The 27,096-nt window shown below is 45.1% G+C and overlaps 1 protein-coding gene across 6 annotated transcripts in view; it reads right to left on the minus strand.

The window, feature by feature from the left end:
• SEPTIN11 (septin 11) overlaps positions 1–27,096 on the minus strand; it is a gene marked incomplete at its 5' end in the record, with an annotated part of 103,225 nt that overhangs the window by 75,694 nt on the left and 435 nt on the right. For all 6 annotated transcript variants that reach the window (XM_030190574.1, XM_030190572.1, XM_030190573.1 and 3 more), the window contains 1 exon segment: positions 9,605–9,791. In XM_030190574.1, the coding sequence (XP_030046434.1) occupies positions 9,605–9,791 (187 nt within the window).

Below are 27,096 nucleotides of genomic sequence, written 5' to 3' on the forward strand. Positions count from 1 at the left end.
CAGAATTCTATAAAGACTCACACGTAAATTCTTATGTGTGGATACCAAAAGGGGGCGTGACCATGGGAGGGACACGGGTGGGTCAGGGGAGTTCCTAGAATTTGCACGCAGTGTTATAAAATATGGCAAATCCGTGCCTAATTTAAGCATGAGGACTTACACCGGGTTTCAGTTGGTGTAAATCCTTTTGCCCAAAATTGGGAGAGGATCCTTGCACTAAGCACCTCAATGGGTGGCCAGTAAGTGAACCTAACATTGTACCTAGTAACCTAGACTGTTCCAACTATTGATTGTCTACTCCAATTATTGCTTGTCTGCTCTCCTTGTTCGTCTTGTCCTCTAGATTGTAAGCGCCTTTGAGCAGGGACCGTCATTCTTTGTTTACTGTACAGCGCTGCGTAACCCTAGTAGCGCTCTATAAATGTTAAATAGTAGTAGTAGTAAGTGCCCCCCCCAAAAAAGGCTGCGCATTTACTGCACGGCCATTTCATTTTTGGCCATTTTTACTCGCTGTGGTAAAAGGGGCCCTGGTGCATGGCCAATACGGCTGCCGCCGCTAGTGCAGGGCCCCTTTTACTGCCGCTTAGTGCAGTTAGGTGCCTGACTACCACTTACCCCTATTTGGATCTGGAACTTCCATTCAAGTACTTTAGTTGGCACCTAAATTATGGTGCACTGTATAGAATTAGGGGGATAGGGTTCACAGAAGTGAGGGGCTTTTCTTTTAAAAATTATAGGAGAGAACACCTATGGCTATACCAAAAATTGAAAATTCTTGGAGTCACTATTGATCGAAACCTCACTATTGATACCCACATGAAAAACACAATGAAAAAGATGTTCCACGCCATGTGGAAACTCAAAAGAGTAAAACCTTTCTTCCCGAAACATATCTTCCGTTCCCTGGTACAGTCAATGGTAATAAGTCACCTGGACTACTGCAATGCACTGTACGCCGGTTGCAAAGAACAGACAATCAAAAAACTCCAAACTGCCCAGAATACGGCCGCCAGACTCATATTTGGAAAAACTAAATATGAAAGTGCAAAACCCCTTAGAGAGAAACTTCACTGGCTCCCACTTAAAGAACGCATTGCGTTCAAGATCTGCACGATTGTCCACAAAATCATTCACGCAGACGCCCCAATCTACATGCTAAACCTTGTGGACCTACCTCCCAGAAACGCCACAAGATCATCTCGCAAATTTCTCAACCTGCACTACCCCAACTGTAAAGGACTTAAATACAAGATGATGCATGCCACTTTCTCTTACATGAGCACGCAGATATGGAATGCATTAACTACAGACTTAAAAGCAATCAACGAAACAACTATCTTCCGAAAATCTCTGAAGACATTTTTCTTCAACAAGGCCTACAATGAAAATTTACAGCCTCACTGAGCCACCTCACCAACCCACTCAATTATGAACGCCCACCTTATATACTACTCTATCACTCCCTTCCTTCTTCCCTTACTTAATCGCTACACACTACTAATTGTACCTAATATCCTGAAATGACAATGTTAACAAAACTATGTAAGCCACATTGAGCCTGCAAATAGGTGGGAAAATGTGGGATACAAATGCAATAAATATATTTTGGACTGCGGTTACTGAAAATGACTCGGGTGCTTGGACACAGCAATTTCCTAAAACATCCTCACTTGAGGATATTGTACTTGTACTTCAGCTAATAGGAAGGTTGCTTTTAAAAGCCAATTGTGAATTGTCAGCCAGCAGGAAAAGTCAGCCTGGAGAGAGGCTCAGGATGAAAGATGCAGGACTGGGGCTGTGGGAGTTTTTAACATTTTAAAATGGGGCTGCATCTGGAATTCCTTCCACCTAATACAGGTTTTTAGAGCAAATACTGATACTTTAGTTTAGAATTTCACATGTCATTTATCCTGCAAGTTTCTCATACCAGGTTCTGTTTATAATCATCACATTTAATTATCAGATTAGTTTCTGAACCAGACTTCTGCATGATGGAAATAGGCCATTAGTCAACTGTTGATGTTTATTTCATATGGAAATACTTAAATTTATTTCAAATTCCTCCCAAGATGCAACCTCATTGCAAATTCTCTGGCAACCACAAATGTCAATGAACTTGCAAGTGCTTGTAAAATCTCTGGAGTGTTTCAAATCGTTAGGCATGTGGATAGCTGGAAGAATGGTGGATAAGAGAATTGTTTGGTCACTTGCCTGCTTGGTGTGAAGGTGGCGGATCTTGCACATCACTGAGATAACATTTTAGGCAGTGCTGGAGAGAAGCTCGCTGTCTTGGTATATATGGGTACCAATGAAATAGGAAAATATAAGAGGGAGGTTCTAGAAACAAAATGCATACTTTTAGGTAGAAAGTTGAAATCCAGAACCTCCAAGTAGCTTTCTCAGAGATGCTGCCCTTCCAATGTAGGACCTATGAGGCACATAGAGCTATGGCGTTTCACTATGTGAATGAGACTATGAGCAGCAATTTAGATTTGTTAGGAACTGGGCAACATTCTGGGTAAGAGGGAGCCTATTCTGGAAAGAAGGGCTTCACTATAACCAGGGTGGAACCATGCTGCTGCCATCAACATTTAACAAGGAGAAAGAGCAGCTTTTAAACTTGAAACAGGGGAGGGCCGATAGGCTCTCCAAACACACATGGTTCAGAACAAGGGTTTTTTTTTTTTTGGTTTTTTTTTAAATTCTTTATTGTTCATTTGCATTAAATACAAACAAGAATTAACCATTCCACATCAATGGGGAAACAGAGTGATCTTATCTAACAATCATATTCTAAAGAAATCCAGATAAACTATCCAAAAAGGCTTAAATCGCCACCTTCTTTTTTTTTCCAGAATTACATGGAAGGGGGAACAGAATGGGCAAAGTACTGGCATGGCAGCTCAAAAAGCAGCAACACGAGAGCTGGGTAACTAAAATTCTAAGAGTCCAGGAAGGCCAAAGTCCTGCACGAGGATGTAACTTGAGTTTAAGCTCTTTTACAAGAAAGACATTGTACTCCTCGGGACAAGTGCTCTGGAGAAGACATTGCCCAATACCTACAGGGGCTAAATCTGCCTTGGAAAGGAGTGCAGGATGCAGTTTCCCTCAAGTATGTCATCATGGCTGTAGAGGTTAGTGATCTCGAACTTCCAAAAGGGTAAATCGCTGGGGGAGAATGGCTTCCCTTCCGAGTACTATAAGATTCTTAACCCCAATGTATCTCCAATTTAGCAAATATGTTGGATCATATCCTCCCTAAGCTGATCTACCACAATCAGACAGGCTTTGTCCAGGGTCACCAACTTGGAGATAATCCACCTTATAATCGAAAGAGAAAAACGCCTAGATTTCGACCCAAATCGGGAGATACTACTACTACTTAGCATTTCTATAGCGCTGCCAGGGTTACGCAGCGCTGTACAAGTTTAAACATGGGGAAGGACAGTCCCTGCTCAAGAGAGCTTACAATCTAAAGGACAGACGTTTATCTCACAAAAACGAATAAATCGGTATAAATCGAAAGCCGATTTTGGACGTTTTCAACTGCACTCCGTCGCAGATGTGGACAAAGTTGATGGGGGTGTGTCAGAGGTGTGGCGAAGGTGGAACTGAGGCGTGGTTATTGGCCGAGGAGAGATGTACGCGTTAGGGCGATAATCGAAAAAATAAAGGCGTTTTTAGCGAACATTTAGAACACTTTTGTTGGACCCTTTTTTCACACAAACAGGTCCCAAAAAAGTGCTCTAAATGACCAGATGACCATCGGAGGGAATCGGGGATGACCTCCCCTGACTCCCCCAGTGGTCACTAACCCCCTCCCACCACAAAAAATGATGTTTCACAACTTTTTATTTTCACCCTCAAATGTCATACCCACCTCCCTGGCAGCAGTATGCAGGTCCCTGGAGCAGTTGTTAGGGGGTGCAGTGGACTTCAGGCAGGTGGACCCAGGCCCACCCCCCTCTACCTGTTACAATTGTGCTGCTTAGTCGTCCAACCCCCCCAAACCCACTGTACCCACATGTAGGTGCCCCCTTCACCCCTTAGAGCTATAGTAATGGTGTAGACTTGTGGGCAGTGGGTTTTGAGGGGGATTTGGGGGGCTCAACATACAAGGGAAGGGTGCTATGCACCTGGGAGCTTTTTTACCTTTTTTTTTTTGTTTTTGTAAAAGTGCCCCCTAGGGTGCCCGGTTGGTGTCCTGGCATGTGAGGGGGACCAGTGCACTACGACTCCTGGCCCCTCCCACGAACAAATGCCTTGGATTTATTCGTTTTTGAGCTGGGCGCTTTCATTTTCCATTATCGCTGAAAAACAACAACGCCCAGCTCACAAATTGTCGAATAAAACATGGACGTCTATTTTTTTCGAAAATACGGTTCGGTCCGCCCCTTCACGGACCCGTTCTCGGAGATAAACGCCCATGGAGATAGACGTTTTCGTTCAATTATGCCCCTCAATGTGAGACAGACCATCAATCTCATTGATATCATCAAATGCAGGAAAGAAAGAGCGATGTGTGTGGCTGTAGATGCAAAGAAAGCAATAGAGTGGAGTGGGAATATCTGTTTTCAGTGATGGACCAGATGGGGATTGGGGGGGGGGGGGGGGGGCGGCAGGAACATATGGGACTTGGGTCCATTCCTTGTATGCGGTGCCTAGAAGCAATATACTGGTCAACGGGATTCAGTTGGAAAGATTCCTGCTTGAGAGGGGTACCAGACAGGGGTGCTCGATGTCCCCATTACTTTTTGCCATAACCATGGAGCCATTTGCGGTTCACATTAGGCAGCAATCTTCTATTGCTCCCATTATGGTTTGGGGGAACCCCCATAAGATACTGCTGTATGCAGATGACACCTTAATTTTCATGGCAAATCCCCAGCACTGCTTGCCACAACTACTGATAAAACTGGCCTGATTTGGAGAGGTGTTGGGTTTTAAAACCAATATTGATAAAACAGAGATTTTGTTATTTAATGAAGTTCCTTAGAATTTTCAACTTTCCCATTTAAAGTGGAGACTAAGGCATTTAGGTATCTGGGCATTGTCATCTCTAATCAACACTGCCGACCTTTTCCACCTAAATTATGACAGACTCACAAAGAAGGTTCAACAAGATCTGGATACATGGAAATTGCTGCAGTTGTCCTGGTGGGGTAGGGTAGCTGTGCTTATGTGATGATTTTACCTAAATTTCTTTTCTTATTTGCGCAGTTGCCTATTGCAATTCCTAGTAAACAATTCAAAATAAGGGATAAGATGTGGAGACATTTTATTTGGGATCTGGCCGGCCCAGAGTGGGGTGGAACATTCTGCAGCTTCCCAAAGAAGAAAGTGGGGTAGGTGTATCAGGCAGCTGTGCTGAAGGCCCTTAGAAAACATTATGTTGAAAAGCCAATGGTAAGATGGGTCCCCTTGGAGAAGTCCTACCTATACCTTTATTCCCTATTTGAGCTGGGGGGAAGGGATGAATGAAGAGGGTAGGGGTGGGCAAAATTCATCAGCATGCTTGCATGTATTTCTTGTTCCTCTCAGAAAGGCGTGGGTGGGGGTGCGCAGACAAAGTAAAGTGCATTACCTATCCGCTAAGTCTCCTTAAGGATTACCAACCTTTGTCTTCCAGTTATATTTGGGAGAGGTGGGGTTCTTCTACTGTAAAGATCTATTTGTTCAGGGCTTATTAATAGCACAAGGGCAATTGCAGGATATCATAGGTAGGAAAACAGCTTTTGAAAATATCGATTTGGACATTTTGAGAAGAAATGCTTCCAAATGCTGCTTTATGACACTTTTATGATGTTTTTCTCTTTCAAAAATGAGTCCCATTGTACCTGAATATTTACCAGCACTGCTTATGTCCAGTAGTGTTAATAGCAGTAATAAGGATACTTATTTTAACATATCATTCCAGCAAATTCAAAGTAAAACTGGTAGACCAGCACATACAGCACATTAAAAACTAGGTGGTGGCTTGTGTGCACTCTGATTCAATCCACTTTTCCCTCACTTAATCTTGCTAAAAGAAATGTGGAGGTTGTGATTAATCCATGATTTCCCCCTCAAATTTAACAGAGTAAATATTAATTTTCATTAGAGAAAGCACTTCAAGTTTTTCCCCTCTTAAATGGGATGCACTACACTAGTACATGGCAAACTGGTCTTAAGTTCTACCTTCCACCCCCATGCAAGGCTCCGAGGAACAATGTTTATAACAGCAGCGGTCACTTGTTCATAAAGAGGGAAGAAGGGAATTAGAGATTTAGCTCATGCCTTTTTGGTTTGTACCTCGGGTAAGTTCCATTCAGGTACGGTGGATATTTTCTCATCCGACAGTTCACAATCTGTTTGTACCTTGGACAACAGAGGGTTACATGACTTGCCTCAGATAACCGAGACCCCAATGCTCAAAACTCCGGCACTATACTGAACATCAGAGAAACTGCACTGGAACAGCACCTCACAACAACTCCCTAATGCTCGACGCTAATGAGATGTAAATATAGGCACTCTCTTAGCACTGAGCATTAGGAAGTTGTTTCCCTGGGGCATGAGCACAAGACTACTACTACTTATTTCTAAAGCGCTACTAGACGTACACAGCGCTGTACACTTGAACATGAAGAGACAGTCCCTGCTTGACAGAGCTTACAATCTAATTAGGACAGACAAACAAGAGATAAGGGAATATTAAAGTGAGGATGATAAAATAAGGGTTCTGAACAAGTGAATAAGGGATAGGAGTTAAAAGCAGCATCAAAAAGGTGGGCTTTTAGCTTAGATTTGAAGATGGCTAGAGATGGAGCTTGACGTACCGGCTTGGGAAGTCTATTCCAGGCATATGGCGCAGCAAGATAAAAGGAATGGAGTCTGGAGTTAGCGATGGAGGAGAAGGGTGCAGATAAGAGAGGTTTACCCGGTGAACGGAGTTCCCGGGGAGGAATGTAGGGAGAGTGGAGAGGTTCTGAGAAGCTGGAGAGTGAATGTACTTATAGGTCAATAAGAGGAGTTTGAACTGTATGCAGAAACCGATAGGAAGCCAGTGAAGTTACTTGAGGAGAGGGCTAATATGAGCACAATGACACTGGTGGAATATTAGTCATGCAGCAGAATTTTGAACAGATGAAGAGGAGAAAGATGGCTAAATGGGAGACCTGTGAGAAGCAAGTTGCAATAGTCTAAGCAACAGGTGATAAGAGTGTGGATGAGGGTTCTGGTAGTGTGCTCAGAAAGGAAAGGGTGAATTTTGGTGATATAGAGAAAGAAACGACAAGTTTTAGCAGTCTGCTGAATATGTGCAGAGAAGGAGAGGGAGGAGTCAAAGATGACCCCAAGGTTACGAGCTGATGAGTGTGTTATCCACAGAAATAGAGAATGGGGAAGGAGGAGAGGGGAAAGATAAAAAAGCTCAGTCTTGGTCATGTTTAGTTTCAGATGGCGCGGAGACATCCAGGCAGCAATGTCAGACAGGCAGGCTGATACTTTGGCCTTGATTTCGGCTAAGATTTCTGGTGTGGAGAGGTAGATCTGGGAATCATCAGCGTAAGATGATACTGAAAACCATGGGATGAGATCAGAGTACCAAGGAAGAAGTATAGATGGAGAAATGAAGAGGTCCCAGGACAGATCCCTGAAGTACACCAACTGACAGTGGGATAGAAGTAGAGGAGGATCCACTAGAGTATACACTAAAGGTACGCTGGGAGAGATAAGAAGAAAACCAGGAAAGAACAGAACCCTGAAATCCAAGTGAGGACAGCGTATCAAGGAGTAGATTGTAATCAACAGTGTCAAAAGCAGCAGATAAAATCGAGAAGGATGAGGATAGAACAGAGACCTTTGGATCTGGCCAGGAACAGATCATTGTAGCAAGCGCTGTTTCAGTTGAATGAAGGGGGCGAAAGCCAGATTGAAGTGGATCAAGAATAGCTTGGATGAAAAAGTCAAGGCAACAGCGGTGAACAGTATCTTGCGTGATAAGCAACACTCTTGTGCAGATGCCCAGTATGGAAGCAGAAACATCGGGGGGGGGGGGGGGGGGGGGGGGGGGGGGGGGGGGGGGGGGGGGGGGGGGGGGGGGGGGGGGGGGGGGGGGGGGGGGGGGGGGGGGGGGAGAAGGGAAGGAGGGGAGGGAGGAGAGCTGCGGTTTGCAGTTTGCCACCTCTGCCACGAAGCTGGCTCGATCCCTTCTTTTAGGTATTTCTTTTGCCTTAGATTACTATGGTCTGAAGCAGGAAAGCATGAGGAAGCACAGTCAAACTCTGTTGACAAAGCTAAGCAGAGAGGGAGGGAGGTCCAGGCTGAAGCAGGAGGAAAGTGCAGTTGAGTTTCAGAAGCGAGAGGCAAAAGCCAGGAATAGACCCTGAGAACTGAAGCATGCACTTTGTTTTAATCATCAGATGGCTTTATATTTCATGCTTGCTGGGCTGCTTACTTAACGCTGGTGCTGGGCTGCTGTAAGGTTCCCAGCCATAAGAGCGCCCTTGTTTAGGGCGCCTTTCTTTGAGCATCAGAGTGAATTGAAAATGTCCCTAATTTAAATGTAATTAGCATGCTACTTGAACTATCCTTTTGTGCGGTCATTATTCCTCATGCTACAGCCCTCTGAGCATTCAATGCTAGCAAATGCAGGCACTAGTCTGATGCTAAAGGCCTCTAGCACCCGCGTTACTTTTGAGCAGGGACCCGAGATTTGGTTAAGGCAATATCAGTATATGGATGAACAGAAAATGTGTAATCCTTTTTCTGCAAAGCAATGTGGTTTCACCAACTACCTAATGATGGAACACAGCTCTCAAAAGCTAGACACAGATTTTTTTTTTTTATTGAATTAACTCAAAAGTTCACTTACACCTAATTTTGTGGCATCAGTAAGCCATCAATAGGCAGTTTGAGATTTTGGCAAAGGGGCAGTAGAGCCATGTGATAGACAAAAAATACAGCTAAAGCTCACAGAGGATGGTTTGGCTGTCATAGAAAGCCACATCGCAGAGATTTATCTTCTCTATCGTGCTCAGGAGAAAAAAAAAAAAAAAAAAGAAAACAGTCAGTTCAACAAGACCCAGCATCTAACCGACCAGGCAAAATGGCTAGGAAGACAACATAGCCTCCATAAAACAAACCTTTTTCTCCTCATTAACAAAAAAAACTAACTAGTCAATTTTTCCTGTTATTAATTTGAACTACTTATTTTGCTCCACTGATGTCCAAATACACTGAGCCTGTTTTCTCTGTTTCTGTATATATTTTTTTCATCTCTCTTGCTCGTGTGTTTCTTTGTTTTTCTGCTCTTTGCTCTCTTTCCTGCGATTGTGTTCCTATTTTCTTGTTATTGTATTGTACACCGTCTTTGTTATGCTATGCTGGAAATGTGTTTTAACAAAGCTTTAATAAACCATAAACTAGTTTAGAATATCCATATCAAAAACACCATGTGTTCAGCAGACCCCTCTAATTCTACTACTTAGCATTTCTATAGCGCTGCAGGGTTACGCAGCGCTGTACAAGTTTAACATGGGGAAGGACAGTCCCAACTCTTCACCACCCAAGATTTCAGCATTCATTAAAAGTTAATGAAAGGTACAGTAAGTGTGGTGAGTACCTTACTGTCCAGCTTCTTCATGGTGACCAGGTCAAGAGACTTCAGGGAGTGACCAGTAGGTGCAATAAAGTAGATGCAAGCATGGATCCGTGTGTCATGGTAATTATACAGAGATCGTTTGATCTTCAGCTCCTCTTGCAGGTATGCTTCAAACTGTGAATCAATGTATTCTACAATGGGTTTATAGCTGAAACAAACAAACAAACAAACCAGAAGAATAAAAGTCATCACAGTCACACAGGGAACTGTATTTATTGCATTTCTATTCTGCAATAAATTTAGGTGGATAATAACCAAACATACATACATAGCAGTTAAGTTACTTACCTGTAGCAAGTGTTCTCAGAGGACAGCAGGCACATTTTAACACACATGTGTGACGTTGTCCACGGAGCCCGGTGCAGATACTGCCAAGTGCAATGTTGCTTTAAACTTTGAGGCACTGCCCCCGCCACGCACGTGCCTTCCCATCCAAAGCTCGAGCTTGGGACCTGCAGTACACTACTAAAGCTAAGACGACAACTCCAAAGGGAGGAGGAAGGGATGTGAGAATATGCGAAAATTAGGTTCTACCTTGGTAATTTTCTTTCCTTTAGTCATAGCAGATGAAGCCATTACATATGGGTTGTGTCCATCAACCAGCAGGAGGAGATAGAGAGCACTCAACTTTCACAGTGCCTCATGGCCAGCCAGCTCCACTGCCTCTTCAGTATTTGAAGCTTCCAAATCAGTATGGCAAACCGCAATGGGAATAACATGAACTTTCCTCACAGCGAATGATGGCCCCTTAACAAGGGCATGAACTCAAAAGGAGGGAATGAACACATCTTCCTGGAGGGAATAAACTCGTCCTCCTTATTGTATAACTGGAGGGGATACACGCAACCTCCTGGAGGGATAAACATCCTCCAAAACATAAACTGGAGGGAATGGACTCATCCTCCTATAAGTGAACATGAATCCTGAAGACTGTTTTCCAACTTTCTCCCAAGGAAGGAACTTCAGGAAACAAGAACAGAACCTGAAACAGATTCACAGCATACAGACAATCATACAGGGAGGGCTCATGGCTTCATCTGCTATGACTAAAGGAAAGAAAATTACCAAGGTAAAAACCTAATTTTCCCTTCCTTGTCATCAAGCAGATGAAGCTATTACGTATGGGATTTAACAAAGCAATCCCTTATATAGGGTGGGAACAGGTCACACCACGCGCTAGCACTTGTGCTCCAAACGCGCATCCCTCCTAGCAGCCACATCCAGCCTGTAATGTCGGGCAAAAGAGAGCTTAGAAGCCCATGTTGCTGCACTGATATCTCTTGGACGAGAGAGTGCTCCAGTTTCAGCCCAAGAGGAAGAAATCACTCTGGTAGAATGCACCTTTAAGGCTACAGGCGGAGGCAAGCAGATAAGCTGAAAAGATAGTTTCTTTGAGCCAGCGGGCAATAGTGGCTTTAGACGCTGGGGACCCTCTACGAGGACCTGATAGCAAAACAAACAGATGATCATAGATCCTGAAAGAGATAGTAACTCACAGATACTGCAGCAGAGTCCTGCGCACATCCAACAGGTGCAACTGCCCAAAAGATTCTGGAAACTCCTCCTTATCAAAGGAGGGCAAGAAAATAGGCTGGTTTAGGTGAACACTGAAACCACCTTAGGCATGAAGGAAGCACGGTCCGAACCGTGACCCCAGGACTCTGAGAATTGCAGAAATGGGTCTCTACAGGACAGCGCCTGGAGCTCTGACACCCGTCTCGCCAAAGTAATGGCCACAAGGAAAAACGGCCTTTAGGTCAAATCTTTCTCCGATGCTCGCCGAGCGGTCTCAAAAGGAGAAGCCTGCAGGGCCTTCAAAACTAGCCCCAGGTCTAAGCTGGACAGGGTGCTCACACGGAAGGCCGGAGCGAAAGCAACCCACTAAGAAACCGTGCCACATCTGGATGAGCAGCTAAAGACACACCTTCAACCTTACCACGAAGGGAGGCCAACGCTGCCACTTGCACCCGCAGGGAATTATAGGCCAAGCCTATTTGTACACCATCCTGCAAAAAGTTAAGAATTGGCGAGGCAGGAGCCCGCATGGGTGTGATCGCTTTTGAAGCACACCAAGACTCAAACTGGCGCCAAATCCTGGCATAAGCCACGGAAGTGGAATGCTTGCGGGCCTGCAGGAGAGTGGAAATGACTGTGTTTAAATAGCCTTTGTCCCTCAATTACGCTCTCTCAATTCGCCATGCCATAAGACCAAAGCGGCAGGCATCCTTCCTGGCTACCGGGCCCTGTGACAACAGGTTCGGTACCAGAGGTAAAGGAAGGGGAGCCTCCACTAGCATCTGTCGAGGTCCGCATACCAAGGCCTCCTGGGCCAATCCGGGGCGATGAGGACCACTTCTCCTGGGTGCAGCCGAATCCACAGGTGCACGCGCCCTATCAAGGGCCACAGAGGGAACACATAGTAGGCCTGGAGCCAGGGCTGAATCAAGGCATCCAACCCTGCCGAGCGAGGATCTCTCCGTCTGCTGAAGAAGCACGGGACTTTGGCATTTGAACTTGTCGCCATAAGATCCATCACGTGCTTGCCCCATTTGGCACATATCTGCAGGAATACTTCGTCTGCTAGTTCCCATTCTGCTGGATCGATCTGATGCCTGCTTAGATAATCGGCTTGCACATTGCTCTGACCTGTAATGTGAGCTGCCGACAGAAACTGAAGATACAGCTCGGCCCAGTGGCAAATCTGTTCGGCCTGCGCGGCCAGTGCTCTGCACGGAGTGCCGCCTTGTCGATTTATGTAGGCTACTGCTGTCGTGTTGTCCGAAATCACTCTGACAGCCAATCCTTCCAGGGTCACTTGAAAGGCCAGAAGCGCCTGAAACACCGCTTTCAACTCCAGGCGGTTGATGGACCACTCCGACTCCTCGGGTGTCCATAGACCCTGGGCAGGCTTCCCCTTGCAATCTGCGCCCCAGCCCTTCAGGCTGGCATCTGTCACTACTAGACACCAATCGGGGAGCGCCAGCGGCATTCCTCGCCGCAGCATGCTGTCTGAGAGCCACCACTCCATGCTGAGTCGGGCCGCAGGGAGCCAAGAAAGTCTGCATTGATAATCCTGAGAAACTGGAGACCATCTTTGAAGTAGGGAATACTGTAGAGGTCTCAGGTGCGCTCTCGCCCAGGGCACCACTTCTAATGTGGCTGTCATCGATCCCATCAGCTGGACAATGTCCCAAGCTCACGGGCGGGGCATCCTCAGGAGCAGACGGACCTGATTCTGAAGCTTGCACCGCCTTAGCTCGGTAGGTATACATAGCCCGAGTCTGTGTCAAACCTGGCCCCCAAATATTCTAGAGATGCGAGGGGGTCAGGTGACTTTTGGCCATATTGACGTCCCAGCCTAGAGATTGAAGTAGAGACCACTCTGGCTGTAGCTTGATAGCTCTCTGTTACAGAGTCTGCTCTGATGAGCCAGTCGTCTAGGTACGGGTGAACCCTGATACCCTTCTCGCCTGAGCAAATCAGCTACTACCACCATTACCTTCGAAAAGGTTCGGGGAGCTGTGGCGAGGCCAAAAGTCAAGGCCCGGAACTGGAATGTTTTCCCAACACCGCAAACCTCAGAAACTTCTGGTGCGGGGGCCAAATTGGTATGTGCAAGTAAGCTTCTTCAGGTCTAGAGACGTGAGAAACTCTCCTGGCTGTACCGCAGCAATGACGGAGCGCAGGGTTTCCATATGGAAATGCCGCACTCTCAGGGACTTGTTTAATTCTTTTAAGTCCAGAATAGGGCAAAAAAGACCCACTTTTCGCGGCACCACAAAGTAGATGGAGTATCGGCCGTAGCCGTGTTCGGCGGGAGGTATCGGGGACACGGCCCCTAACTGAATCAGACCTTGCAAAGTCTCCTCTACCGCCGCCCGATTGGCGGCAGAACCACATCAGGACTCCACAAACACGTCTCTTACTGGGGTGTTGAATTCTATTCTGTAGCCATCTCTAATCAGGTCCAGAACCCACTGATCTGAGAAAATATTGGCCCACTCCTCGGCAAAGAGGGAAAGACGTCCTCCGATGACAGGAAGCGAGGAGGGGGTCGGCGCACCATCATTGAGAGAGTCTCCCCTGAGCTCCAGGCCTAGAGCGGTGGCTGCGGAACGCTTGTCTGAGCGAAAGGAGTTCCTCTGCTGAAAATCGGGCACGAGAAGTGAACCCAGCAGAACGCCCCGGCGGTACCTTCTAGCTTCACGGAAGTGAGGTCAATAGAGGAGTGGACCGCCTGGCCCTCGAGGAAGGCCTCGGCCTATCTTTGGGCAAGCGCTGGGGTTTTGGATCTCCCAGGCCTTTAAACAATTTTTTTTTCCAACTCACCAAATAGGAGAAGGCCTTGAAAGGGCAACTTCACCAACCTTTGCTTAGAGGCCATGTCCGCAGCCCAATGTCGTAGCCAATAAGACAGCGAGCCGCCACTGCTACTGCCATTTGTTTAGCCGAAGCCTCTGACAATATCATAAAGGGCATCAGCCAAAAAGGACAAAGGCCGACTCCAGCGCGAGCCACATCAGAGAAGGGCTCCGCTCCATCTCCGGGCTGTTCCACTGCCTGTTGCAAACCACGCAAGGCAGGCTCTAGCAGCATAACAACTGCATGCAGACGCCTGAACAGTAAGACCTGCAATTTCAAAGGACCGTTTAAGTGCTGCTTCCAGCCTACGGTCTTGTATATCCTTCAGGGCAACTCCTCCTTCCACAGGGAGGGTAGTTCTCTTTGTCACCGCAGTGACAAGGGCATCTACTTTAGGCCTTGCAAAGCGAGCCAAATGCTCCTCACGCAGAGGGTATAATTGCCCCATAGCCCTGGAAACTTTCAAAGGTCCCTCGGGGGTCACCCAACTGAGCAGAAATAAGCTCTTGGATGGAGTCATGCCAAAGGAAAGACTCGAGCAGGCTTTTTGGTACTAGCCATCCTAGGATTCACAGAGGAGACCGTGCCACTGTCAGGCTCTTCAATAGAAGGACCTGTAGGGCATCTGAAATAAGCGCTGGCAGCTCATCATGGTGGAAAATCCTCACCGTGGAGGGATCATCCAGATCCTGTGGTAATTCTGCACCTGACTCTGGCTCCTCAGACCACGAAGGCCTGCCAGAACTCTCTGAACCCTGACCACGGGGGGGGGGGGGGGGGGGGGGGAAGAGAAGGAGGTGCACCACAATCTAAAGGGGAATCAGCCCTTCTACGCTTTTCCTTTATGCCAATTATCAGGGAAAATAGCCTCAGCGGGCAGTCCCAGGCCAGAATCCACCAGGGGGAACAATAGAAGGGGCCTCAGAGACCCTTGAGGGAGAGCTCTTTTCAGCATGTATGCTTATGCAATAACAACACAAAATCAGGGAGAAAAACGCCCTGGGCACCCAGAGCCCTCCGGGCTAGCCGCTCCCTGAATAGCCTCAATTCGAGGTCTTCCCCCCCCCCCCCCCCCGGTCTCAGGGCTCTCCGTCTCTACGGAGGCCGCAACTTTGCGGAGAATTCAAAATGGCGTCCGCTGCCAGCTCTGAGCGGGAAGAATCATTGCTCGCCATGCTCGGGCTGGCTCTTACACCTGTACCACCACGATTTACAGAGCCCGCTGCTGATTTGCGCTTGCCACACCGGGAACAGCGCTTTACATTCTCTGCAGCCATCGCCGAAAACGGCGGGGAATTCAAAATGGCAGTTTCGCGCCAAAATGCCCCGATCGCGGGCCCACCCCGGAGGACTTAGAACACACTCCTACCTCACCGGACCGAGTATCACAGCTCCGGTCCATAGAAGAATCAAAGGAAAATCTCTGTTCCTTTTTTTTTTTTCTCTTCTCTTCTTTTTTTTTTTTTTAACGCTGTGAGGAAAGCAGAGGTAATAAGAACTCCGGAGGCTCAGATGAGTGGGAAAGGCAGGGAAAGGCGAATCAATGTGCCTGCATCCACTGAGTGGGAAAGGACAGGGAAAAGCAAGCTAATATGTCCACATCCACGGGGGCATGGGTAAGGCAGGAAAGGGCTAACTATGTGCCTTCAAAGTGAAGCTGCTATAGCCTCTAACACCCTGGCTAACAACTGGCAAGCCAGGAGCCCCCCCAGGCAGATTTTTGATGGAGCTCGAAGAAGCTGCAGCCACCCTGCTTGGGGAGATAGAGAATACTGAAGATGCAGTGGAGCTGGCTGGCCATGAGGCACTGTGAAAAGTTGAGTGCTCTCTATCTCCCATACGTAATGGCTTCATCTGCTTGATGACAGGAATAAACCAATACCAAAAGACCCAACCAACCTAGTCAACTGGTTTCAACAGAACCAAAAGCCTCCATTCCATTCCATTATTTACTAAATTAATGGAGCAAATGGTAATCCTAACAGCTCACTCACTTCTTGGACATGCACGATATTCTTCCACCATCTCAATCAGGATTCCTCCATGTTAGACCACATTTGACTACTGTTAAGTGAAGGAAAAGCGCACTGCTACTTCAATTTGATCTGTCCTCAGCATTCCACTTAGTAGACCCTACTCTCCTACTATAGGACATCGAAGAAATGGAAATCACAGGCAATGTTCTAAAATGGTTCAGAGGCTTCTTGGAAAGTAGATCATACAAGGTCAAAAAAATGCAGACAACCCCAAACTGGAGCAACAGATGCGGGGTCCCCCAAGGCTCCTGCCTATCTTCATATCGTTTAATGTTTTCTTCCAATCCCTTAAGCTTACTCCTAGACAAAAATGCTCTCTCCACTAAATTTATGCAATATCTTAGTATTAATCCTCATACAATCAATTTCAAATAGTCAAACATGCACAACCTTCTAGAAAAATGGATGCATGTTCACAGGCGAAAACTCAATTACTGAAAAAAAAAAAAAAAAGTTATGTTCAACACAAAACCGATCAAATCCCTAAGTCAAATCCTGGGACATCGGAGACCATCGTTGAAGCAGGGCAATCTGCGAGGTCTCATATGCCGCTCTCGCCCATGGCACCACTTCTAAGGTGGCCGTCATCGACCCCAACAGCTGGACAATGTACCAAGCTTGCGGGCGAGGCATCCTAGGAGGCAAACGGGCCTGATTCTGAGCTTACACTGCCTTTGGTGGGGTAGATAAACAAACCCCGAGGCCGTGTCAAACCGGACCCCAAATATTCGAGAGATTGAGAGGGGGTCAGGTGACTTTTGGGTATATTGACGACCCAGCCCAGACATTGCAGTACTGAGACCACTCTGGCTGTGACACAATGACTCTCTGATAAGCGAGTCGTCGAGGGTACGGGTGAACCCGGATACCCTCTCTCCTGAGAAAGGCAGCTACTACCACCATTACCTTTGAAAAGGTTCGGGGAGCTGTGGCGAGGCCAAAAGGCAAGGCCCGAAACTGGAAATGTCTTCCCAACACGGCAAATTGGAGGAACCGTTAGTGTGGGGGCCAAATAGGTATGTGCAAGTAAGCTTCTTTTAGGTCCAGAGCTGTGAGGAACTCTCCTGGCTGTACCGCCGCAATGACGGAGCGCAGGGTTTCCATGTGAAAATGCCGCACTCTCGGAGACTTGTTGACTTTCTTTAAGTCAAGAATGGGCCGAAAAGACCCATCTTTTTGCGGCACCACTAAGTAAATGGAGTAACGACCGCAGCCGTGTTCAGCGGGAGGCACAGGGATCACCGCCCCAAGGTGCAACAAGACTTGTAGGGTCTCCTCTACTGCCGCCTGTTTGACGGCAGTACCGCATCGGGACTCCAAAAACACGTCTCTCATCGGGGCACTGAATTCCATTCGGTAACCTTCTCTGATCAGGTCCAGGACCCACTGATCTGAGGTAATCTTGGTCCACTCCTCGAGAAAGAGGGAAAGGCGTGTTCCTTCAGCTGTAAAGGAGGAGTGGACCGGCACACCATCATTGAGAGGGTCGCCCTTGAACTCCAAGCCTAGCACCGGCCGCTGCGGATCGCTTGTCCGAGCGAAAGGAGTTCCTCTGCTGAAAACAGGCACGTTGAGTAAACAAAGCAGAGCACCCCGGGCGATACCTTCTAGCTTCACGGAAGCGAGGTCTGGAGGAGGGAACCACCTGACCCTTGGAAGAAGGCCACGGCCTATCCTCAGGTAACCGCTGGGGTTTAGCATTCCCCAGGTCTTTAACAATTCTCTCCAACTCCTCCAAATAACAGAAGTCCTCGAAAGGGCAACTTCACTAGCCTTTGCGTAGAGGCCATGTCAGCCGCCCAATGCCGTAGCCATATAAGGCGGCGGGCGGATACCACCACAGACATCTGTTTAGCCGAAGCTCTGACCAGATCATAGAAGGCATCAGCTAAAAATGACAAGGCCGACTCCATTCGCGGTGCAACCTCAGCGAGGGACTCCGCACCATCCACGGGCTGTTCCACTGCCTGTTGTAACCAAGAAAGGCAGGCTCGAGCAGCATAAGAACTGCAAACAGATGCCCTTAAGGCTAGGCCCGAAATATCAAAGGACCATTTTAGTGTTGATTCCAGGCGCCGGTCCTGAATGTCCTTCAGGGCGACACCTAAGTTTGTTGTCCTAGCCGCTCCAAATTTTTGTGACACATCAGGGGAAGGATCTCAACAGGGAAATTAATGAATGTTTGTATGCATCCTGGGAAATAGGCTGCCTTTAATTTTAAGTGGAATCATAATATCTCCTAAGTCTGCGCCCTTATTCATGTTGTCATGCTTTATATCTGTCTCCATAGTGCCCATATGTATTCTAAAGCAGCATTTAGAGTCACAGCGGTTGGAGTAGCAAAGTCAGAAGGACTTAAAAATGGTGTAAAATAAATTTTGAAACAATTCTCAATATATCCCTACTGTTCAAACTGAAACTAATTTTTCATTATTGTCAGTGCTTCTAAAATAGTCCCTGCCCTTAACTGCAAACTTGAAGAAACACTTTACAGATATTAAAAAAAAAAAAAAATCAAGCTTAAGGCCCAGCAAAACTCTCTCTTCATTTGAAAGGAAGCTCTGGAATGTGGGGGCATAGGATGAAGGGGGGGACAGATTCAGGAGTAACACGAGGAAATACTTCTTCACGGAAAGGATGGATGAATTCTACAAATTCATCTAGTGTAGAATGGCCTCCTAGTAGAGCTGGAGGAGATGAAGGCTATCTGAACTCAAGCAAGCTTGGTACATATACATAGGCTCTCTAAAGGGAGAGGAAGGGATACTAGATGGCAAGGATGGGTAGCAATAGTTCTCTAGACAGAAATATTTGGGGTGACAACATGGGGCAGCCATTTCTGCAAATCATGTCCACAACTATATCCCCAACCCCCTTTTTAAATTTGCAATATAAGACAGCATGAACTTCTATGCATAAAGAAGCCCTCCTGCTCTAGCTAGTTTCAGCTACCGTAAAACTGCCATTATAAAAAATTCTGCTGTGTGGTGTTACCTGGATTCACTAAAGGACTGGACAAATAAACCCTGAAGCTCCAGTTCTGTATCACAAACTTCATATTCCCCAACAACAGAGCTATCCCTCTTATAATACATCATAAAAAAATATATTCAATTTGTGATTATCACCTCAGGAGCAGCACATACTCCTTCCACTGCTGAACACTGATTAAATCAGATAGGTTTTTGTGAAATAACTCACATCCTGTAAAGACCATTAGTCTTGAACATGACACACTGCAAGGTTGTGTTTTATGTTGCTAAGACACATTCAAAACCTATATAGCAAACTTACCAAACCATAGCAGCCCTAGCACACTGTGAAAAAGCAGTGCTATAATTATTATACTGGACTCTAGAGATCCAATATACCTACCACTGGGAAACTAGAACAAACTGTACAGTTACAAATTCCTACACAGACTACATGCTAGCAGAATCCATCACCTCAGTCACATGCACAGGACATGGATAGATCCTCATATTATAAAGAATAAGGAACTACACAAGCATGCAGACAAAAACTAAAACAGGAAAGGAGATAGGATTTGATGTTTGCCTTTCTGTGGTTATAAATCAAAGCGGTTTACTATTATATACGTGTATTTATTTTGTACCTGGGGCAATGGAGGGTTAAATGACTTGCCCAGAGACACAAGGAGCTGCAGTGGGAATCAGACCTGGTTTCCCCGAGTCTCAGGCCACTGCAGTAAACATTAGGCTACTCCTCCACTCCATGAGCCCTCTCCCTTTTGCCCAAGAAATCCAGACTCTCTAAGTAGGGCAATATTTGTAAGAGAAACAGAAATGCATTTTCTCCTGTAATCTACAAAATACAAAACCAGAACAAAAATGTACCCAAAGTGGATACGTCCCAATTAAAAAGTATTAATAATATTTCCTTTTCTACCTTTGTCGTCTGAGCATTTCATTCTTATTGGGCAGGTCCCAGACTTTGTTTCACTTTCCTTGGATCAATCTTCTCCTAAATTCTTTTCCAAGTTTGTCATTCCATTTCTCCTCTCTCATATTGCCTACATTTAACTGGCACCGACTTTCTCTTTTATGTTTTTTTTCCACTTTTTCTTCTCTGTATTTATATCTATCCATTTGATTTTACCTCTCATTCTCCCTCTTACCTTAAGTCTCCTTTTCACCTCTCAATTACCTATCAGCTTTTGTCATCTCCCTCTCATCTCCTCTCCAGTACTCCCATTGCCCCCCCCCCCCCCCCGTATCTTTTCTTCCCCTGTCTCCAATTCCCCTCCTCCAAGACAGAGACAATATGTTAGTGGACTAGACCCTCTCAGCCCTCACCTAACTTTTACTGCCTTATCCCCACATCAGCCCCAGCTCCATCCTCATCTCTCCTTACTTCTAGGACATTCTTCTATTACCCACTACCCCATCTTCTACTACCTCTCCTTCTCCATCTTTTAACATTAGTTCCACCCTCACTCAACCCCTTCAGAGACTCCTCTCTCTCATACCCTCTCCCAAGTACCCCATCCCTATTCAATGCCTTTTATTCTCTCTCCAGTCTTCCAGGTCATTCTCATTATGTTTCAGCTTTTCCCTACAGTTCAGTCCCTTTTTCTTACCCCATATATCACACCCTCACTCATCCTCCCAAACCATCAATACACTTCCACTGATGCCTACCAATTGCCATGTCCCTCTGCATCTCTCCTCTCCATAGGTTTCTGCTCCGACCCCCCCCCCTAAACTCTCACACTCAATCACCAAGTCCCAGTCATCTTCACCTCTATTCTTCCACCCATGAGTCCCATCCATCTTATGTTCTTTCTAGGGTCTCTGGTCCAATTGACACTTCTTTCTCCATATCCACTATCATTCTCCTCTATATCCCTATATGTCCTGGCTCATATTCCTCTTCTGTATCCCCATCCTTCTCTCTCCCCTATGTTCAGAACTTGCCCTCTTTGTCCCCATCCCTCTGGCTGTGTCCAGCATTACCCTTCTGTCTCCCTGTCCCTCCTTGAGTCAAGCTTCTTCTTATCTCTTCCCTTTCTCATGTGCCCCATTCCTATGCTCTCTCTCCCCTGTTCCCCTACCTGCAGTCCAGCATAAAAACATAGGAACTTAGGGATAAATGGCATATATATATGAAAAGTATTGATGATGACTGTCTGCAGAGGAATGTACTTAGTTGTAACGGATATAACTGTCTCTGATGATTTTCAGTGTGCCTGTTATATTTGAGTGTCATCAATAAAAAATTGTTGACACTAAAAACATAGGAATTCAAACATCGTCATACTGGGACACATTGAAGGTCCATCAAGCCCAGTATCCTGTTTCCAACAGTAGCCAATACAGGTCACAAGTACTTGGCAAGATCCCAGAAAAGTAAAACCAGACTATGCTGCTTATCCTAGAAATAAGCAGTGGATTTTCCTAAGTCCATCTTAATAATGGCATATGGACTTATTTTAGGAAATTATCCAAACCTTTTTTAAACCCTAAGCTAACTGCTTTTACCACATTCTCTGGCAACGAATTCCAGAGTTTACTTACACATTGAGTGAAGAAATATTTTCTCCAGTTTGTTTTAAATTTACTACTCAGCTTCATTGCATGCCCCTAGCCTTATTTTTGGAAACGAGTAAACAAGAAATTCACTTCTATCCATTCCACTCAGTATTTTACAGACCTCTATCGTATCTCCCCCTAGCAGTCTCTTCTCCAAACTGAAGAGTCCTAGCTACTTTAGCCTCTCCTCATAGGGAAGTTGTCCCATTTTCGTTGCCCTTCTCTGTACCTTTTCTAATTCTGCTATATCTTTTTTGAAATGCAGTGACCAGAAGTGAACACAGTATTTGCAGTGTGGTCACACCATGGAGCAATACAAAGGCATTATAACATTCTCGTTTTTGTTTTCCATTCTTTTCCTAATATTACCTAACATTCTATTTGTTTTCTTACACACTGCTATACACTGAGCAAAGGGTTTCAACCTATCATCAAACGATGACACCTAGATCTTTTCTCCAGACAGCCACTCCTAATGTGGAACCTTGCATCACATAGCTATAGTCTGGGTTACTCTTTCCCACATGTATTTTGAACTTGCTTACATTAAATGTCATCTGCCATTTGGATACCCAGTCTTGTAAGGTCCTCTTGCAATTTAATAACTTTGTGTCATCACCAAATTTAATTACTGCACTAGTTATTTCTGTCTCTAGATAATTTATAAAATATGTAAAAAAGCAGCGGTCCCAGAACAAACACCTGGGGAACTCCACTATCTATTGAGAATACTGACCATTTAACCCACCTCTCTGTTTTCTATCTTTAACCAGTTTTAAATCCACAATAGAACACTACCTCCTAACCTATGACTCTCCGATAGATACTTTGTGAAATGCCTTTTGAAAATCCAGATACAATAAATCGACCAGCTCACCTTTATCCACATGTTTATTCACTCTGTCAAAGAAATGTAGTAGATTGGTGAGGCAAAATTTCCCTGACTAAATCCATGTTGGCTTTGTCTCATTAATCCATGCTTAGGTATATGCTCTGTAATACTGGTCTTTATAATAGCCTCTACCATTTTGCTCACAGCAACGTCAGGCTCACTGGTCTATAATTTCCCGATCACCTATGGAACCCTTTTTAAAAATAGGCACTACGTTGGCCACCCTCCAATCTTCCAGGACCATGCTTGATTTTTACAAATAGCTTTGAAAGTTAAATTTTTCAATTCTAACAGTACTCTGGGATATATAGCATCAAGTCCAGGAGAATTGTTTCTCTTCAGCTTATCAAATTGCCCCATTACATCTTCCAGGTTTACAGAGTTTTGTTTCAGTTTCTCTGACTCATCAGCATTGTATACCATTTCTGGCACTGGTATCTCTCCCACATCTTCCTCAGTGAAAACCGAAGCAAAGAATTCATTTAATCTCTCTGCTATGCCCCTTTTACTCCCCTGTCATCTAGTGGTCCGACTGATTCTTTTACCAGCTTCTTGCTTCTAATATAGCTAGAAGTTTTTATTATGTGCTATCTCCAACACAATCTTTTTCTCAGAGTCTCTCTCTACCTTCCTTAGCGCTTTTAAATTAACTTGCCATTCTTTATGCTGTATCCTATTATTTTCAGTCGGATCTTTCTTCCACTTTCTGAAGGATTTTTTTTTTCAGTTGGATCCTTCTTCCAATTTCTGAAGTTTTTTTTTTTTTTTTTTTTTTACTGTAATAGCTTCCTTCACCTCACTTTTTAACTGTCGTTTGGACTTCCTTCCTCTTTTTTTTTATTTTTTTTTCTTAAGTGTTTATTTATAATTTTATTGAACATCTGCCATAGAATACAACATATGAACCTTCCACATATTGGTTCAAGTAAAAGGTACAATAGACATCAAAACATAACTGACCTTACTATTTTTTACCATGACATACCTATTCCCCCCCCTCCCCCCTCTTCCTTCCTCCTTTTTTAATACATGGAATATATCTGGTCTGGGTTTCCAGGATGGTATTTTTGAATAGCATCCATACTCTATAAATTTTTGACCTTTGCAGCTGCTCCTCTTAAGTTTTTTTTTCCATTCTCCTCATTCTATCATATTCTTTTTGAAAATTAAATGCTATGTGTGTACTTACTCTAGACGTTATATCAAATCTGATCATGTTATGATCACCGTTATTAAGTGGCCCCAGCACCAGAACATGTGCTCTACTAAGGACTAGGTCTAGAATTGTACCCCCCTCTTGCTGGTTCCTGAACCAGCTGCTCCATAAAGCAGCAGGCCTCGATTTCATCAAGAAATTTGACCTCCCTAGTATGCCCGGATGTTACATTTACCCAGTAAATAGGGTAATTGAAATCACCTATTATTGTTGTGTTTCCCAGTGTGATAGCCTCCCTAATTTCTGATAAAATTTCTACATCTGTCTGTTCAACCTGGCCAGGTAGATGGTAGTAAATTCCTATTATTCTTTTCCCCTTTACACATGGAATTGCTGTGCATAGGGATTCCAAAATGTGTTTTGTGCCCTGCAGAATTTTAAGTCTATTCATTGCAAGACCCTCAACCTACAATGCTACCCCCGCCACCAATTCAATCCACTCTATCACTGCAATATAATTTGTACCCTGGTATGAAACTGTCCCATTGGTTATCTTCCTTCCACCAGGTCTCAGAGATACCTATTATATCTATCTTTCATTTAGTGCAATATTTCTAACTCTCCCATCTTATTTCTTAGGCTGCTGGTATTTGCACAAAGACATTTCAAACAATGTTATTCATTCATATTCACAACTTGCTCAGCAGTTGATAAATTTGCCATCTTGAAAATCTGTCCACACTTTAAATACTCATTAGGGCTCATTTTCTAAGAACTTAGACACACAAAGTACCATAAATTACTATGCTACTTTGTGTGTCTGTGTGCTTTGAAAAAGAGCCCCCTGATATACTATGGTCTCTATTGCAACCTCGCTATCGGGATACCCTATCTTCCCTATTTTTGCAATATCTTTTCAAGATACCTTGATCTGAACCATGCGCTTTTGATCACCTTCCCCTAGTTTCTAGTTTAAAAACTGCTCTAACTCCTTTTAAATGTTGATGCCAGCAACCCAAGCCCATCCTGGTTAAAGTGGAGCCTATCTTTCTGGAATAGGCTCCCCCTTCCCCAGAACATTGGCCAGTTCATAACAAACCTAAAACCCTCCTCCATGCACCATCGCCTCATCCACACATCGAGACTTCCGGAGCTCTGCCTATCTCTTGGGTCCTGCGTGTGGAATGGGGAGCACTTCTGAAAATGCAACCCAGGAGGTTCTGGATTTCAGCTTTCTACCCAAGACCCTAAATTAATGGCTTCCAGAACCTCTCTCCCACATTTTCCTAAGTCATTAGTATCCACATGTACCAAGACAGCACGCTCCTCCCCAGCACTATCTAAAATCTTACCTAGGTGTCATGTGATATCTGCCACTTTCGTACCAGGCAGACAAGTGACCAAGCGATCCCCACATCCACAGCCACTCAGCTATCTACATGCCTAATGATAGGATCTCCAACTACAACTGCTGCCCTACCTTTCCCACCTGGTAAAAAGCCCTGGAGACATCCTCGGTGCAAGAGGATAATGCATCCCTTGAAGGGCAGGTCCTGCCTATAGTATCATTTCCTGCCTCTCCACATTGATGCTGTCCCTTCCAGAGACCTTTCTCCTCCATGGCAGCACAGAGGTTGCCAGACTGGAGGTGGGACTTCTCTACTATGTCTCTGTTGGCTTCCTCTAGAAACTTCTCTGTCTGCCTTAGCTCTTCCAAGTCTGCTATTCTACCCTCCAGAGATTGAACCATTTCCCCATGTGCTAGGAGCTCACCGAGTACACACATACAACTTCTCACCAACTGGGAGATAAACACGTGACACTCAGTGCAAAAGACTGGATAGCAACTGGACAGCCCCATCTTACTGCTGGACTGCTGTCTGCATATTATTGGTGATTTCTTAATTAAATTGCTAATGGAGTGGGAATATGTAAACTAAAGTCCCCTAAGATTGAGTTATATGCAAGGCTCTGCTAATATTTAGTTTTTATTATTATTATTTTAATGTTATTAGTAAGTTCCGCTCTATGGATCTAAATAGACTGTATTGCTAAGATCTAATTACTTGCCGATAGAGATGCCCTAATTAAATTTGTAGACTCCTAATTGGGTCAAGGGACTATAAATCAGAGATTAGGCCAGGGGTGGGAGGGAATTAAAATCTCAATTGAGGCTTCCTGTGCTTATTAGCTGTGCTTTATATTGATACTATAGTAAAATAGCCCCCTTAAGTGCTAGCATATGGAACCGTAACAGAGGCTTTATATACCAAGAAAAACTATTCCTTAAACTCCTTTGCTAAGTGAGCAGAGTAACTTAAAATATCTAAGTCTACCTTTCCCCAAGTTTAAAAACAAGTTCCCAGCAAATTATTAACAATGAAGATCTCTCCCTCTCTGGAAGTCTTCTCACAGCACTTCTGGGAAAAAAAAAAAAAAAAAAGCTACACTGGGACTTTTAAATGGACAACCTCAAGATCTCTGCTCTAGCTCTTAGCTGGCTGCTTTAACCATTAGGCTATTCTTCCACAGCTCTCTGTACTTCTCTCCATTTTTGTTTCCAGGTCTCTCGCATTCTTCCCCAATCTGGACACATCCCTACCCACATCTATGTTTTCTCTCTCCCTCTATGGTTCAAGCAATCTCTCCCCCCCCCCTTCGCCCCCAAGTCCAGCATTTTTCCTCCCTCCCTGCCACCTCCCATGGTCAGATCTCTGTTTCCCTTCCTTGCTGTATCTCTCCCTCTGACCCCACCCTCCTCCCTTCATCACAGACTGGCACCTCCTCATTTCCCTTCCAGATCATCGAGACCAGTGCCTGTGATCAATAGCTGACCCCGGAAGCCTTGTTGTCTCTGTCACTTTCCACCTAATCAGGAACAGGAAGTAGCATCAACATAGGTGGGATTTGTAAGTGACTAAAGCTTCCAGGGTCGACCACTGATCACTAGCACTACTTGCCACAAACTAGAAGGCTGGAGGACCACTGAGGGGTGTGAAGGAGGACAGGAACTAAGAAGTGTTGGTCTGCTCCATTGGGAGCATGAGGGAACAGGGCGATATCCTCAACTTTGAAGGAGGGAGGAAGGGAAGGGAGGGTAGGTGGGTGGAAGATGCCAAAAAAAAAACTGGGGAAGTAGGGTTGGCAAGCCATTTTTTTTTTAATATGGTAGTTGCCATGCCATAGTTACGCCTATTTATTATTTTATTTATTTACATTTTGCTCCGTTTGCAATGGAGAGTTATATAACTTGCCCAAGATCACAAGGAGCAGCAGTGGGATTAAACAGGGCACCTCTGGATATCAAGACCAGTGCCCTCACCACTAGGCCACTCCTCCACTATGATGGGCACACTAGGTAGCTCATATGGGTTTTTATCTGCCTTAATTTTCTCTGTTTCTAAATCAGCAACACACATTTATTTATTGTTCAGAACAACCTAAAAACATTTTTC

Source organism: Microcaecilia unicolor, chromosome 2 (genome assembly GCF_901765095.1).
Source record: "Microcaecilia unicolor chromosome 2, aMicUni1.1, whole genome shotgun sequence".
Lineage (NCBI taxonomy): Eukaryota > Metazoa > Chordata > Amphibia > Gymnophiona > Siphonopidae > Microcaecilia > Microcaecilia unicolor.